General features: G+C 39.5%; 1 protein-coding gene across 1 annotated transcript; it reads right to left on the reverse strand.

The window, feature by feature from the left end:
• Positions 1–512: 512 nt before the first annotated feature.
• On the reverse strand, positions 513–1724 carry LOC149132875 (uncharacterized). Its single transcript, XM_089361308.1, has 2 exons — positions 1194–1724; positions 513–1109 (listed from the first exon to the last, which is right to left on the reverse strand). The coding sequence occupies exons 1-2, from the start codon at positions 1722–1724 to the stop codon at positions 513–515; spliced, it is 1128 nt and encodes a 375-aa protein (XP_089217434.1).
• Between the last annotated feature and the right edge of the window lie 15063 nt (positions 1725–16787).

The following is a 16787-nucleotide window of genomic DNA, read 5'->3' on the forward strand; positions in this document are numbered from 1 at the left end:
AACTGTTCAACATCCGAGGTAGGCCTAGCCACTTTCTAATGAACACATTACATTTTTGTTCAATGATTTGAACTCGTGACAAGGCTACCTCGTATATTAAGAGTGGCCATGAAAGTCGCGGGAAAAAACCGAACTGCAAGCACCAAATTTTATAGTTACCTGGTAACTTCGAGTTATCAATCGCTGATAATCCAGCTTCGGCTTGTTTCATGATTTCCATTCTGCGACTTCTATCTGACAATGCTCCAGCGTATACACGCCCCAAGCTCTTGACGGGTTCTTCTTTGACTGTTGGAATGCTTTGACTGTTGGAATGCTTTGACTGTTGGAATGCTTCAGCTATTCGAAACTTGAATTCTTTCTGCACTCCCTTAACAAATGTCAGACTACCCGACTTTTTTGCTCTAAACCGCATTCTAGACCACCTCACAAGTTCGTCTAGTCTCAAGAGGGCATTCTGCATGACTTGTTTATCTGTAGCTAAAAGTGTCACGTCATCCATGAAGGCTTTCTTAGGCGATTTGTACCGAAAAATCCACCGCTTTCAAAATCAATTCCATGACTAAGATAAACCACGTGACAGATATTGTACAGCCAGCAGCAATACCAATCTCCAATCGGTGCCAATCTGTTGTAAAATTTCCAGCTGTAAACCTCATTTCGAAACTGTCATAGTACATCCTCATTATTTTGATCACTTTGTCTGGAATGTGGAAGTGGTCCATGGCTCTTATCAGTAATTCGTGTGGCACTGAGCCATATGCATTAGCTAGGTCAAGCCATACCACGTTCAAACTTCTCTTTTTCTGCTTGGCATCCTGGATCGCTTTCCAAATCGAAAAAAAATGTTCAACGCATCCAGGGATCCCGGGGATTCCAGCCTTTTGAATAGACTCATCAACATACCCGTTATTTTGTAAGTATGTTACTGTTCTCCTGGAAAGAATTCCCATAAAGATCTTGCCTTCCACATTCAATAAGGATATCGGCCTAAACTGTTTTAAAGTCTTTGCATTGGCCTCTTTCGGCAGGTATATACCTTCTGCCTTACACCAGTCTTCTACTAGAGTCTCTTCGCGCCACAGTTGTCGGAGTAGGACAAAGAGCTTCTTTCACAGACGATTGCAATATTTATAGACTTTATATGAGACGCCATCAGCTCCTGGGGCACTCTTTGCTCTCGCTTTTCTTACGAAATCATTCACCTCTCTCTCTGTGATGTCCCCAATTTGGAATTTGATATCAGGTTCTGAGAGATGATTTAGCCCATGTAAAGGTGGCAGTGGCTGGTTACGGTGCGGATCGCTGTATGTTTCTTTGACATGAGCGTCCAGTTCTTCTTTCGTGCACGATAAAGAACCGCTCTTCGGTTCAGTGAACAGCTTCTTAGTAAACCCATACAGGTCCTTCAGAAACTGTCCCCGAGTCCTTTTACTCTCCTTTCGACGCTCATATCGGCGGATATGTCGTTGCACATAACATTTCCTTTTCAAATCGTCATACAGCAGCGCGAGGCCAGGTTTGTCCTCTTCTGCAGCACATTTCCACCGCTTTCTTAGGCTGGTCTTTTCCTTCCTCACCTTTTTCATTTTCCTGATCCTCTTGTTTGGCCTACACTTTCCTTTTTCTAATCGGATGTTCTCTTTCACTCCAAACAATTCCTTCCCTGTATCGTAAATTGAGCATGTTAATTTTCCCAGTTTCTCCACTCTAGAGCCTGTCATTTTATAAAGAGCTCGACATACCTTGTTTTCAAACTCTTTATATTTCTCTTTCTCATTAGCAGCAGGCCACAAAATCCTCGGTCTCCTCCGCGTACTATCTGATGCACTAGACTCATGACTTGTAGTTTCCTGACGGGAAGAGGTCTTGCTGTAGCATTTATCGATCCGCTGTGGTTTGCTTCCGGGGATGATTTGCCACGTGTTTTACGATCAGATGATCTACACTGCTCTGTCTTCTTCCCACAAGTCTTTCCCTGATGTATCTTCAAGCCTCTTACAGTTGCAAAGGTTCTACAGCACAGTTTGCATCCAAAGTTGTTCGCACTTCGTTCGCTGTTCGAATGAATAGCCGTATTCAAATCCAAGGTCGTTTCCGTGTCAACTGGGTTTGATTGATTCTCGACTCCCCCCTCTCGGTCAATCATGGGGCTGTCATTCTTATTTGTTTCTGTTACAACTAATACAAAGGCGAGGATTGTAAATCCGCAGCCTTCGCCAGTCTTTCCTGGTGTTGATAGTCTTTCCTATTGCCAGTTCGCTACAGTCCGCACAGCTCCAAGTTAGGTGAACAGAATGTAAATAAGTAACAAGAATGTACAAGGGTCAATACATTACAGCCATTTCCAGTGGCTCCATTTAATTGATCAATGAAAACATACCATCAATTTGAAATAAAGTGCTCTCTTCAGTTGCAGATAACCATATAGATTTCTTTGAATATGTATGATGTATTTAAAGGTTAAATAGTAATTCCGTTTATGTTTGTGTAACAGATATTTTGGTTGGATTATATAGTCATTGGGGTTACATTACTTTCTGTAACTGTCACAATATACTTTTCTAGGCCTGAATTTTTTGTGGGGAGGGGGCCAGTTGATTAGATCGACTCTAGTACACAACTGATACTTAATTTATCGATACCGAAAGGACAAAAGGCAAAGTCGATCTCGGCAGAATTTGAACTCAGAATGTAAAGACAGACAATCATAATATACAAACATTTCTCATGGCACCAGTACACTGTTTACAGATGCTTACATTTTATGTTTTCCGTGAATTTTTCACGGGTCCAGCTAGTCAAATACTAATTGAAAAAATATATTAAGATAAAGACACCTTTGGAAATGGGTTTATAAAATATTTCTAAAATATATCAAAGACACTGATCTATGTAGAATAATAACAGTTCCTGGTGGGGAGGGTATACCATATACTTAGAAGTGGATCAGGATTTAGTAATCCATTGCAATTTTATGTATTATATAAAAATTATAATGGAAGGTAATCCCAATACCAATTGGTTACATATGTAATATAATCATTGAAAGATAGATTAAAGTGGTTAAAGGTTATTAGAAAGCAATACTGCATATATTTTGAGAAAATAGAGGGTATGCTATGAATAATATGACGGAAATAGAAGGTGATATAGCATCATACAACGTGGAAGACAATTGGAGATTTCTGCGAGACAACCTGTTGAGAGCCACCGACTAGATCTGTGGCTGGTGTAAAGTCCCCTCTCGACCCAGAGTAACGTGGTGGTGGAACAAGGAGGTAGACAGGGCTATTAGACAAAAGAAAGAGGCTTGGAAGGACTGGAAGAACGGTGGTAGCAGGGAATTGTACCAATCTGACAGAAGGGAGGCTAGGCGACAGGTTTATTTAGCCAGAGGGGAAGCAGATAAGAAAAGATTTGCCAATGTTCTGCGCCGTGAGGACCAAAGACTCGAGGTATTTCGTGTTGCAAGACAGTGTAGGAGAGAGAATAGTGATGTCGTAGGAGAGAAATGTGTTCGCATGGATGATGGTACGCTTGCACTAAATGAGGCTGCAAAGAAAGAGGTCTGGAGATGCCACTACGATAGATTGCTTAATAAAGAGAATGAATGGGAGAAAGAGAGCCTGCCGTATGTCGACCCAACAGAGGGACCAGCTATCCGAGTTGATAGTACCAGGGTAGATAAAGCAATTAAGAGTATGAAGACCGGGAAAGCCCCCGGCCCATCAGGAATCACTGCAGAGATGCTCAAAATATCTGGCAGTGTTGGCTACAGCCTAGTCACCCGTATTACGAACCAGGTGTTACACGATGGAGTCATACCCAATGACTGGTGTAGCAGCACCATAGTCAACTGCTACAAAGGTAAAGGTGACGCATTAGATACAAATAATTACAGAGGCATCAAGCTGTTAGATCAGGTTATGAAAGTTACGGAGAGGGTCATAGCCCAACTAATTAGGGAGCGAATCAATTTAGATGAGATGCAGTTTGGGTTCGTGCCAGGTAAAAGCACTACTGACGCCATATTTCTAGTAAGACAGCTGCAGGAGAAATACCTAGCCAAGGATAAACCTCTGTACCTGGCTTTCGTTGACATGGAGAAAGCCTTTGACAGGGTCCCCCGATCCCTTATCTGGTGGTCAATGAGGAAACTTGGGATAGAAGAATGGTTAGTGAGAGCTGTGTGAGCCATGTACAGAGATGCTGCCAGTAAGGTGAGGGTTGGAAATGAGTACAGCAATGAATTCCGGGTAGAGGTAGGGGTCCACCAAGGTTCCGTCCTCAGCCCCCTCCTATTTATCATAGTCCTCCAGGCAATCACAGAGGAGTTCAAGACAGGTTGCCCCTGGGAGCTCCTCTATGCTGATGACCTTGCACTAATTGCGGAGTCACTATCAGAACTAGAGGAGAAGTTTCAGGTGTGGAAGCAAGGGCTAGAATTGAAGGGCCTTAGAGTCAACCTAGCTAAAACCAAAATCCTAATAAGTAGGAAGGCAGATAAAACACAAACCCCTTCAGGTAGATGGCCCTGCTCAGTATGTAGAAAAGGAGTAGGTAGTAACTCTATAAGATGTACCCGGTGCAAGCTATGGACACATAAGAGGTGCAGCAATATCAAAGGCAGGTTAACTAGGAAGTTAGTTTTTGTATGTGGCAGATGTTCAGGTGCAATAAAGACTATAAACAAACAGAAAACAACTTCTATCTCATTCCAGGGTGAAAAACTAGAGGTAGTCGATAGCTTCCGCTATCTGGGTGACCAAGTTAGTAGTGGGGGTGGGTGCGCTGAAAGTGTAGCTGCTAGAATAAGAATAGCCTGGGCAAAGTTTAGAGAGCTCTTACCTCTGCTGGCGACAAAGGGACTCTCACTCAGAGTAAAAGGCAGACTGTATGACGCATGTGTACGAACAGCCATGCTACATGGCAGTGAAACATGGGCTGTAACTGCTGAGGACATGCGTAAGCTCGCAAGGAATGAAGCCAGTATGCTCTGTTGGATGTGTAATGTCAATGTGAATACCCGTCAGAGTGTAAGTATCTTGAGAGAAAAGCTGAACATTAGAAGCATCAGTTGTGGTGTGCAAGAGAGATGATTGCGCTGGTATGGACATGTGATGAGAATGGATGAGGATAGCTGCGTGAAAAAGTGCCACACCCTAACTGTTGAGGGAATCCGTGGAAGAGGTAGGCCCAGGAAGACCTGGGCTGAGGTGGTGAGGCAAGACCTTCGTACATTGGGCCTCACCGAGGCGATGACTACTGACCGAGACCTTTGGAAATGTGCTGTGCGTGAGAAGACCCAGCAAGCCAAGTGAGATCGCTGCCAGTGCCCCTGGACTGGCTCTTGTGCGGGTGGCACATAAGATGCATCATTTTGAGCGTGGCCGTTGCCAGTACTGCCTGACTGGCCTTCGTAGGATTTTCGAGCGAGATCGCTGCCAGTGCCCCTGGACTGGCTCTTGTGCGGGTGGCACATAAAAGACACCATTTTGAGCGTGGCCGTTGCCAGTACCGCCTGACTGGCCTTCGTAGGATTTTCGAGCGAGATCGTTGCCAGTGCCCCTGGACTGGCTCTTGTGCGGGTGGCACATAAAAGACACCATTTCGAGCGTGGCCGTTGCCAGTACCGCCTGACTGGCCTTCATGCGGGTGACACGTAAAAGCACCCACTACACTCTCTGAGTGGTTGGCATTAGGAAGGGCATCCAGCTGTAGAAACTCTGCCAAATTAGATTGGAGCCTAGTGTTGCCATCCGGTTTCACCAGTCCTCAGTCTAATCGTCCAACCCATGCTAGCATTATTTAGTATCCTTGAGATCCCAGATTTTCATAGATAATAAGGTATTGTTGGCTTTATGCCTAAGTCTGAAGGGCAAAAAATGGTTGTTCAAGCGTTTCTTCCATTTTTATAGAGCACCTGATGTAAATGAAGTTATTAGTTTCTGTACACGTTATTTGCTAAGTTATGAACTACTAACTCCATATCTCTCAATTCTAATTTTCACCCTTAAAGTTTATATCACTTATCTCTTTTGTTTTTCATTATATTCCCCTTTATTTCATAATCTAAATAAGTATCGGATACCCCTATCCTTCCTTCTTCTAGTTACCACCTCTTTCCCATCAGTCATTCTCTTACTAGCAGCTCTATGGCATATCCTTTTATGTAGATAAAGCTAGATATATGGTTTCAGTACAACGAGGGTCTGTGACATTGTCTGACATTAATTTATTTATCACCATCAACGAGAATACAGTTGACAACTCCCAATGGATTTAATTCTAAATAGTTGAAGACTACACGCTGCATAATATCTTCTAAATATGAATAACTGTCACCGCACCTTTATCTTGACCCCACTATTTTTACTCTGCTACTCTCTAAATTATAGTAGGCTTAATAAGATAAACATTATTTTCTAAACCAATCCTGCATAACATAAGGAAACAATGTAATTATTTTGGTTTTTGTTATTGATGTAAATTTGTTAAAAAGGGTTTATCCTTTGTGTTTGAAATCTATATGGTTATCTGCGTCTGAAGAGAGCACTTTATTTCAAATTGATAGTATGTTTTCATTGATCAATTAAATGGAGCCACTTGAAACGGCCGTAATCTACTGACACCTGTACATCCTTATTACTTATTTACATTCTATATATATATATGTTAAACATCCACCCCTAGGGGTCAGCCACACTTAAGTGGCAATATACTACACTTTATCGTGCAGTTACTGTTAATACTTCATTTAGAGAATTAACATTGCTTGTTTTCACCTTTTCAATATCAGTGAAGAATGTCACTGGAAAAGAAGATATAAGATTTTGCCAGGTTTTTCTCTCTCACCAAGGTCATCAGCTGTCGAACGCCGAAGAAGGGAAATAACCCTGAAATCCGGATACGTTCGTGCTGCTGGTCGTGGTGAGAGGGATAACTCCCTTGGCAAACAGGACACAGTCGTGTGTCGATAAGCCAGCTGGAGGAGATGTCCTCCTGGGGCTAAAAGCAACAGTAACATCCACCCCTAGGGGTCAGCCACACTTAAGTGGCAATATACTACACTTTATCGTGCAGTTACTGTTAATACTTCATTTAGAGAATTAACATTGCTTGTTTTCACCTTTTCAATATCAGTGAAGAATGTCACTGGAAAAGAAGATATAAGATTTTGCCAGGTTTTTCTCTCTCACCAAGGTCATCAGCTGTCGAACGCCGAAGAAGGGAAATAACCCTGAAATCCGGATACGTTCGTGCTGCTGGTCGTGGTGAGAGGGATAACTCCCTTGGCAAACAGGACACAGTCGTGTGTCGATAAGCCAGCTGGAGGAGATGTCCTCCTGGGGCTAAAAGCAACAGTAACATCCACCCCTAGGGGTCAGCCACACTTAAGTGGCAATATACTACACTTTATCGTGCAGTTACTGTTAATACTTCATTTAGAGAATTAACATTGCTTGTTTTCACCTTTTCAATATCAGTGAAGAATGTCACTGGAAAAGAAGATATAAGATTTTGCCAGGTTTTTCTCTCTCACCAAGGTCATCAGCTGTCGAACGCCGAAGAAGGGAAATAACCCTGAAATCCGGATACGTTCGTGCTGCTGGTCGTGGTGAGAGGGATAACTCCCTTGGCAAACAGGACACAGTCGTGTGTCGATAAGCCAGCTGGAGGAGATGTCCTCCTGGGGCTAAAAGCAACAGTAACATCCACCCCTAGGGGTCAGCCACACTTAAGTGGCAATATACTACACTTTATAAATATATATATATATATATATATATGTATATATATATATATATATCATCATCATCATCATTTAATGTCTGCTTTCCATGCTAGCATGGGTTAGACGGTTTGACTGGAACAGGTAGGCCAGAGGGCTGCGCAAGGTTCCAGTCTGATTTGGCATGGTTTCTACGGCTGGATGCCCTTCCTAACACCAGCCACTCTGAGAGTGTAATGGCTGCTTTTTACATGCCACTGACATGGGTTCCATTTGCATGACACAGGAAACAGCCATGACTACAATTTCACTTGGCTTGACAAGTCTTCTCAAGCACAGCATATTACCAAAGGTCTCAGTCACATGTCATTGCCTCAGTGAGGCCCAGCATTCGAAGGTCATACTACTGGCAACAGCCATGATTATGATTTCATGGGTGCCATTCACATGACACTGGCAACGGCCATTACTATGATTTCACTTGGCTTGATGAGTTTTCTCAAGCACAGCATATCGCCAAGGATCTATGTCGCTTGTTATCACTTCTGTTACACCCAACATTCAAAGACCATGCTTCTCACCTTGTCCCAGGTCTTCCTGAGTTTACCTCTTTCACTACCAGTTCTCTCCACAATACATAATACACACACACACACACACACACACACACACACACACACACACACACACACACAATATACATGAAACTTTGTATCTATAATAAATTTCTACTGTAAAATCTATGATCATAAAAAATATAATATGCAAACACATACGCAAAAAAATTTCCATTATCTATATGGTAAATATTCATATATATATATATATATATATATATATATATATATACACTAACACATTATATATATACTTACACACATTACTAATACATATATATATATATATGCAGTAGTAATGATTTTAAATTTGGGTATTGATCAGGTAGTGTGCTGTTTAAAGCCAGTTCACTGTATTCGGCTACCTGATATCATCAACACTATGGATATAAGTGCCACTGGATTTACTTCAGGAAGTCCTTCATATCTGTCAAATTTATAACATATGAGAGAAAGATAAAATGGAATACGTAAGATTCTTTATTAACAACTACGATCGTTTTGACCCATCATGCACCTGTCCCCTGTGAGTGAGATTCTGGACAACTACTTTGATGCATCATTCAGTGCAGATGTGCCTTATCAGGTGATTTGTCAAACGGTACCTTGTTCTTTCATCTCCATTTTGCATTTTTCAATTAGAATACATTTCGCTATTCACCTGTAGCTGGTGGCATACAGAAGAGAGCATGAGTTAGAATCATTGGTAAACTGAGTCTTTATAAAAATATGTGCAGTTTTCCTACACTTATATCCTTTTCTTTTTCTATTAATAAGGATAATTATGATGAGCTTAGATGCACAGCTCATTGGAAAAGCTTTAAAGTGGGGACAGAAAGAAACCGTAAGTCAAGTAAAGAAAGACATCAATGTAAGTTAGAAGTACATACCTAGTACACAGAATGAAACATGAAAAGACAAAAGTAAGCAGTAAAGGAGTTATATTCTTTAAATTTTCAGTGAATTTGCTTTTCTTTGATTCATAGTTAAAATAAGTCCCCTAGTTTTGTATTTGCTTGTGTAACCATTATTTCACTATATAGACAGGTGGTTGGTGAGAGCTGTACAAGCCATGTACAGGTGAGGGTTGGCAATGAGTACAGTGAAGAACTCAGAGTACAAGTATGGGTTCACCAAGGATTAGTCCTCACCCCCCTCTTGTTCATCATAGTCCTCCAGGCAATAACAGAGGAATTTAAAACAGGATGCCCCTGGGAGCTTCTTCTATGCTGATGACCTTGTTCTTATAGCTGAATCACTACCAGAACTAGAGAAGAAGTTTCAGGTATGGAAGCAAGGTCAAGAATCGAAGAGCTTTAGAGTAAACCTAGCAAAAACCAAAGTCTTAGTACGTAGGAAGGCATACAAATCACAAATCCTTTCCGGTAGATGTCCTTGCTCAATCTGTAGAAAAGGCATAGGTAGAAACTCCTTAAGATGTACCTAGTGTAAGCTATGGACACATAAGAGGAAGGTTGACAGGGAAAATAGCTTTTGTGTGTGGAAGATGCACAGGTACAATTAACATCGAAAATGTACAGAAAATAGACTCCATCAACTGCCAGTGGGGTAATCTAGAGGTAGTTGATAGCTTCCAATATCTAGGTGACCAAGTTAGTAGCAGAGATGGATGTCCCAAGTGCGTAGCTATGAAAATAAAATTAGGCTGGGCAAAGTTCAGAGAGCTCCTACCTCTGCTGGCAACAAAGGGTCTCCCCCTCTGAGTGAAAGACAGATTGTATGATGCCTGTGTGCAAACAGCTATGCTACATGGCAGTGAAACATGGGCTGTGACAGCTGAGGACATGCGTAGGTTTGAAAGAAATGAAGCTAGTATGCTTCACTGGATGTGCAATGTCAGTGTGCATGTGTGACATAGTGTAAGTATCTTGAGAGAAACATTGGGTATAAGAGGCATCAGACGTGGTGTGCAAGAGAGACGACTGCTCTGGTATGGTCATGTAATGTGTATGGACAAGGACAGCTGTGTAAAGAAATGCTGATATCTAACTGTGGAAGGAACCTGTGATAGAGGAAGACCAAGGAAGACATGGGACAAGGTGCTAAAGCATGATTTTCGAACTTTGGGCCTCACACAGGCAATGACTAGTGACTGAGACCTTTGGAAATATGCTGTGTTTGAGAAGACCTGTCAAGCCAAGTGAAATTGCAGTCATGGCTGATGCTGGTGTCACATAAATGGCACCTGTGTTGGTGACACGTAAAAAGCACTTTTCAAGCATTGGGCCTCATGGAGGCAAAGTGGCTGATGCCGGTGACATGTGAAAAGCACCTTTCAAGTGTTGGGCTTCACAGCGGCAATGATAAATGACCGAGACCTTTGGTATCATGTGGTGCTTGAGAAGAAGACCCATCAAGCCAAGTAAAATCACAGTTGTGGCAGATACTGGCGTCATGTAACTGGTACCCATGCTAGTGGCATGTAAAAACACCCATTACACTCTCAGAGTGGTTGGCATTAGGAAGAGCATCCAGCAATAGAAACCATGCCAAATCAGACTGGAGTTGGGTGCAGCCTTCCAGCTTGCCAGCATTGGTCAAACCGTCCAACCCATGCCAGCAGGGACAACAGACGTTAAATGATGATGATGATGATGATGATGATATATATATACACATATGTGAAGGTGCATGGCTTAATGGTTAGGGTATTTAGCTCACGATCATATGGATGCAAGTTCAATTCCCGGCAGTATATTGTGTCCTTAAGCAAGACACTTTATTTCATGTTGCTCTAGTTCACTCAGCTGGCAAAAATGAGTTGCACCTGTATTTCCAAGGGTCAGCCTTGTCACATTCTGTGTCACACTGATTCTCCCTAAGAACTACATTAAGGGTACACATGTCTGTGGATTGCTCAACCACTTGCATGTGAATTTCATGAGCTGGTTGTTCCGTTGATCGGATCAACTGTTGTTGTAAGTGACGGAGTGCCAAAATATGCAGGTATACACACATGTGTGTGTGTGTGTGAGTTGAGCTATCAGAAACATTAGCACATCAGACAAAATGTTTAGCAGCTTTTTTCTGGTTTTACATTCCATGTTCAAATAAAGCTGGGGTCAACTTCATTTTGCATCCTTTCAGGTATTATAAAATAAGAACCAGTTGAGTATTGAGGTTGATGTAATCAACTATTCCTTTCCCTAAAATTGCTGGCCTTGTGACAGCCATATATGAAACCTTGTATATCTATGTTAAATCATTGTTGCATTTTTATTTTTAAATATTTGATGGCTTTTCTTCCACTTTGTTATTTTAGTTTGCATTATTATATTGACTCACTTTTCTCTTTGTATTGGCTTTCAGTCAAATTTGGCTGCAATATTTTAGTTGCTATTGATTTCTTGCTTTACACTAGCTTCAGCACAAAGCTACGTTTACTTATTTATTTATTTACTAAATTTGTATTAAAGAATTCATAGGACACACTGAGGAAAAAAGAATTAATTTAGTTTGTTTTACAGCAATAATTTACAGATACTTAATTTTAAAAGATCTGGAAATAATGACCAGAAAAGAAAAATTAACAAAAGAAAAATCAACCCTTATGAAAGTTGAAATCCAAAATGCTATAATGATAATTATAATAATCGTTTCAAATTTTAGCACAAGGCCAGTAATTACATCAGCTCCAGTGCTCACCTGATACTTATTTTATCAACCCCAAGAGGATGAAAGGTAAAGTTGACCTCAGCAGAACTTGAACTTAAAACATAAAGACAGATAAAATGCCACTAAACGTTTTACTTGGCATGCTAACAATTCTGCCAGCTCACCACCTTAACAACAATAACAATAATCATTGTTGTTGTCATTGCTGTTGTTATAGGCTTGCACTGTAAACCTACAGAAAAGTGCAAGAATCAAAAGAAAAATTTTTGAGATTTGAGGAGAATGGTAGTCACCAAACTTCAAGGAAAAATCTGTGATAACTAATACAGCATGTAATAGAATAATAAATTCCGTTAATATAGAAGCCACATTGATAGAAATAGCTTAAATAAAGAAGACAGAGTTGAAATTTTAGTACTATGTAAACTATATATAAGGGTCAAAAAGACCCCCTTCAGTCATGACTGACCATGGGATTGCACCTAAAAAAGTTCCTCTCTGAGACACAAGTCCAGGCAAAGTTGTTTATGGGAGACCAGTAGTCACCCATGCATACCACACACATGCATATATATACAGTAGTGAGCAAAAAAAGAGAACGATTAATATCTTTTTTAAATGTCAGAAAAGCTAGTGAATATACGGTTTGAGACCTGTTAACGAAAAAAAAAAAAAAAAAAAGAAGCCTACTAGGAGTAAGAAATGTGTAGAAAACGAATATGAAAAAAAAGTTTGTGGGGTGAAGAGACAACTTTCACAAGATCCGATTTTTCCCTCATAACTTTCAGGAAAATGGATATATATTTTTGAAATTTTGTAGAAATACCGTTCAAATGGCACAAATTACGATTATAAAGAAATTTCTGGGGAAAATGTTTTCCAAAGTGTGGGGAGGGGACTGTCGGAAAGTTCACATGATCCATTTTTTTTTCCCCTCATAACTTTCAGGATCTAGTTTAGCGCCCAGTCACCAAAACAAAACAAAAAAAACAAAAACAGTCTAATTGGGGAAAAAAATGGGTAGAAAACAAATATGAGAAAAAAAATTTGTGCAAACAAATGGGGGTGAGGGAGAAGACTTTCGGAAAATTCACAAGATCCAATTTTTCCCTCATAACTTTCAGGAAAATAGATATCTCTTAGTGAAATTTTTCATAAACACCTTTCAAACAGCATAGATTATGAAATTAAGTGGCCAGCACAAAGTCCAGACTTAAATCCAATTGAAAACCTTTGGAAGATACTTGGAAACAAAGTAACACAAAGGGCACCAACTACTATGACAAATTTATGGGAGATATTAGAAGAGGAATGGAAGAAAGTAACACCTGACTTATGCAGGAAACTTATTATATCCTGTGGCAATCGATGTGCAGAGGTGATCTCCAACAAAGGTCCACAAAGATCATACTAACTGTTTTAAGTTCATATTTACATTTCTTTCCATAATTATAATGGTTTTCAGTTAAATGAAGCATTTTTTGGTTTGATCGTTCTCTTATTTTGCACTTGAGACATTTGGACGATACTAATATTAGTGTTATTAACTTTTATTAAGACCATTGTACAAACTTAGATTTTTCAGAGAATTTAGCTGATGGGTAACTGTATTTATGAAACCAATTGCAAATTTGTACGTTTACTAGCTTTTCCGAAATTAAAAAAAATATTAACTGTTCTTTTTTTTTTGCTTGATACTGTGTATATACACAACAGACTTCTTTCAGTTTCTGTCTACCTATTCACAAGGCTTTGGTCAGTCTCAGGCTATAGTAGTAAACACTTACCAAAGGTGCCATGTGGCAGTACTGAACCCCTGAACTGACTGTGTGGTCAGAAAGTAAGCTTCTTACTACACAGTCACACCTACGCCTATACACATAATGTAAAACAACAACCATAAAACTTACGTATATTCATAATCCCTTTTAAAAATTGTTCCAAAACTCACTTAAAAGAGACATCCCTATTGTCTTCAAAAAACTTCTAAATAATAGACCCATTACCCTCACTAAAGCACAGTAAACATAGCATATCATTTGAAAGTAGAAATTCAATTACTACTCATCTACAGTATCATGTTATACCTGATGTCTCTGTACACAGTTACTTATAAAGGATTCATCAATAGTTTAAATGGACTTCATTAATATTTTATAGAACATTCATTTAAGACACTATGAATTCCTGTTGCATGTAAGTCACTCTTTTATAAATCAATATTTTTGTTGCTTTCATTAACAATTCATCATCATCATCGTCATCATCGTTTGTTCTTTGTTGTTTCAATTAGTCAATCAAAGGGAATCCTTGATGCTCTACCCCTAATTTTGACCCAGGTCACAAACCTGTTTGTACATTGTAATGCGTAGGCATTTTAAGGGTAAAGTAAATGAATTGAAACTAGGTTATTACATTGTCATTTTTCTTTGTACAAGGAAACTAAATATATACAGTATACACATACTATAAATATACGAATTGTATATAAATTAAAATCTGTTTTAATGTTCATATATAACTTATTTTCCTCATGTTAAGTACTTTCTGCAATTATTACATTTCAATACGTATTCCTAGCTTCATGTGTGTCTATATAACATATACTATATAATATATTACTAGGAATGTAATAAAGAGTGTTACTACCTTTCTAACACATTTTTCTGTGAGAAAGTGTCTATATTGTTTCTTTATCCTGTCCCCTAGAATGTATATTGTTATATTTGTCAATAAATACATGCACTGTAACAGAAGCACCTCCACAAGACAATATCTATGAACTAGAAGCTAGCACCAATTATTTGACTCTGTCAAATAAACAAATAATAATAATAATAATAATAATGGCAGAATTGACAATAGTGACAGAGACAACAACCATTTCTACATCTTCCACAATACAGGGCTCAATACTAATAATTTGAAAGTAGCACAAATATGTCTTAAGAAACAAAAAGGAAAACTAAAACAGTACACCAAATCGCTTGTCCAATGGTTAATCTGGGAGCGTGTCCCCCAGGAGAGAGCAAACCTGGGGATGAAAAATCATCCACTAGCACAAACACTTTTCTGAATACGAACCTGGATGGTCACTTGAATGAGAATTGCCCCAACTTGAGCCCTTCAAGTCCACCACCACACCCACCACAGAAAGAAAAAAGTAAGAGGATTAAATGGACCCGAGAAGAGTATACAGAAGTAATATACACCTATTACTATGCATTAGGCAGGCTACCTGAAGAGAAACACACTGCACACCCTTATCAAATATGGAGAACATGAAATCAAGACAGCAGACTATATTTGGATGAAAACAAGGTAGCAAATGTTAGGAGGGATATTTTCAGAAATAAAAGACTCACAGATAGTGAAATAACTGCGATCAAGCAAGCAGCGGAAAATGACCTAAACATAAGACAAAAAGGAAATGAAGAAACACTGCAACAAAAAGTCCAAGCAGAATGTCAAAGAATACAAAGATTTGAGAAGAGAAACAAATTTTACAAACAAAATAAACTGTTCACATCGAATGCGGAAACATTCAACAGAGAAATAGCGAAGGAGAAAATAACTGAAGTAGTTGCATGCTGTCAACTTAATGTGACAGTCCCCTGAAAGGAATAATACTATTGTTGGTTAGACCTAGGAAGCTGTACCACTTCCTGTCGGCCTTGACACATTTCTTGTGTCCTAATGTTTACAAGGGGGAGACAAGCACCTCCACCCAGCTAAGCCTGCATCCAGAGACATGTTTCTAAGTCTTTGCTTGTCATCAGTCTGGAGTAGCATGACCTGCTAGCAGGTGTCAAGGCCAACAGGAAGTAGTGCAGCTTCCTAGGTCTAACCAACAGTATATTATGCAAGATCCTCCAAAAACGCCCAATTGGTTAGCAAAGAATAATAAAACCAAAGAATAATGAAACCAAGTTTCCCCCAAACTATCAACCTGTAACATGTCTATCTACCACATATAAAATTTTAACATCCATCCTCATGGAGAAAACATACAAATTCATGGAACAGAATGATATTTTCCCCCACTGAACAAAAAGGGTGATTTCAAGTTTCCTGAAGCACAACATGTCAATGTGGAATATGAACCTTCAATTATACCACTCTAATGGAGTACTGACCACAAAAAATATTAATATCAACTGTGGCATTTTCCAAGGTGACTCACTTTCACCTTTAATTTTCTACATAGCCCTAATACCCCTTACAAGTGAACTCAACAGAACAGGGTATGGATATAAAATTGGCAACACAAAAAAAAATAAGTCACCTATTTTATATGGATGACTTAAAACTCTATGACAAAGACGATAATGATCTTGAAGGACTACTACGTACTGTGAAAGCATTCAGTGATGACTTCAGGATGGAATTTGGTCTTGATAAATGTGCCAAGGCCACTTTCCAGAAAGGGAAACTGAAGACCTCACATTCAGTGGTGTTGGATGGTGAAACAGTCTTAAAAGAACTTGAGCAGGAGCAAACTTACAAATACCTTGGAATAAATGAAGGCTCTGGCATTCAGCATGCAAATATGAAAGAGAAGATCAAGAAGGAGTGTTACAGGAGAGTTCGAGCAATCCTAAAATCCGTGTTAAATGCATGTAACAAGGTGTTAGCTATAAATTCCTTAGCATTTCCTGTTGTTATTTACAGTTTCAATGTGTTGAACTGGAATGTGAGTGAAATAAGGAAGATTGGTAGGAAAATCCATAAGCTGCTGACTTGCAATAAGAAGCACCACCCAAAGGCAGATACAGATCATCTTTACCTACCCAGAGCTC

Source organism: Octopus bimaculoides, chromosome 13 (assembly GCF_046866305.1).
Source record: "Octopus bimaculoides isolate indiv1 chromosome 13, ASM4686630v1, whole genome shotgun sequence".
Classification (NCBI taxonomy): Eukaryota; Metazoa; Mollusca; class Cephalopoda; order Octopoda; family Octopodidae; genus Octopus; species Octopus bimaculoides.

What these genes read in the sequence shown, in the direction of transcription:
- LOC149132875 (XM_089361308.1), bottom strand. Translation starts at nt 1,724, where the DNA reads ATGACAGGCTCTAGAGTGGAGAAACTGGGAAAATTAACATGCTCAATT. An exon ending in AGAGAGAGGTGAATGATTTC is followed by an intron (nt 1,110 to 1,193) that starts GTAAGAAAAGCG and finishes CGTCTGTGAAAG; the next exon opens with AAGCTCTTTGTCCTACTCCG.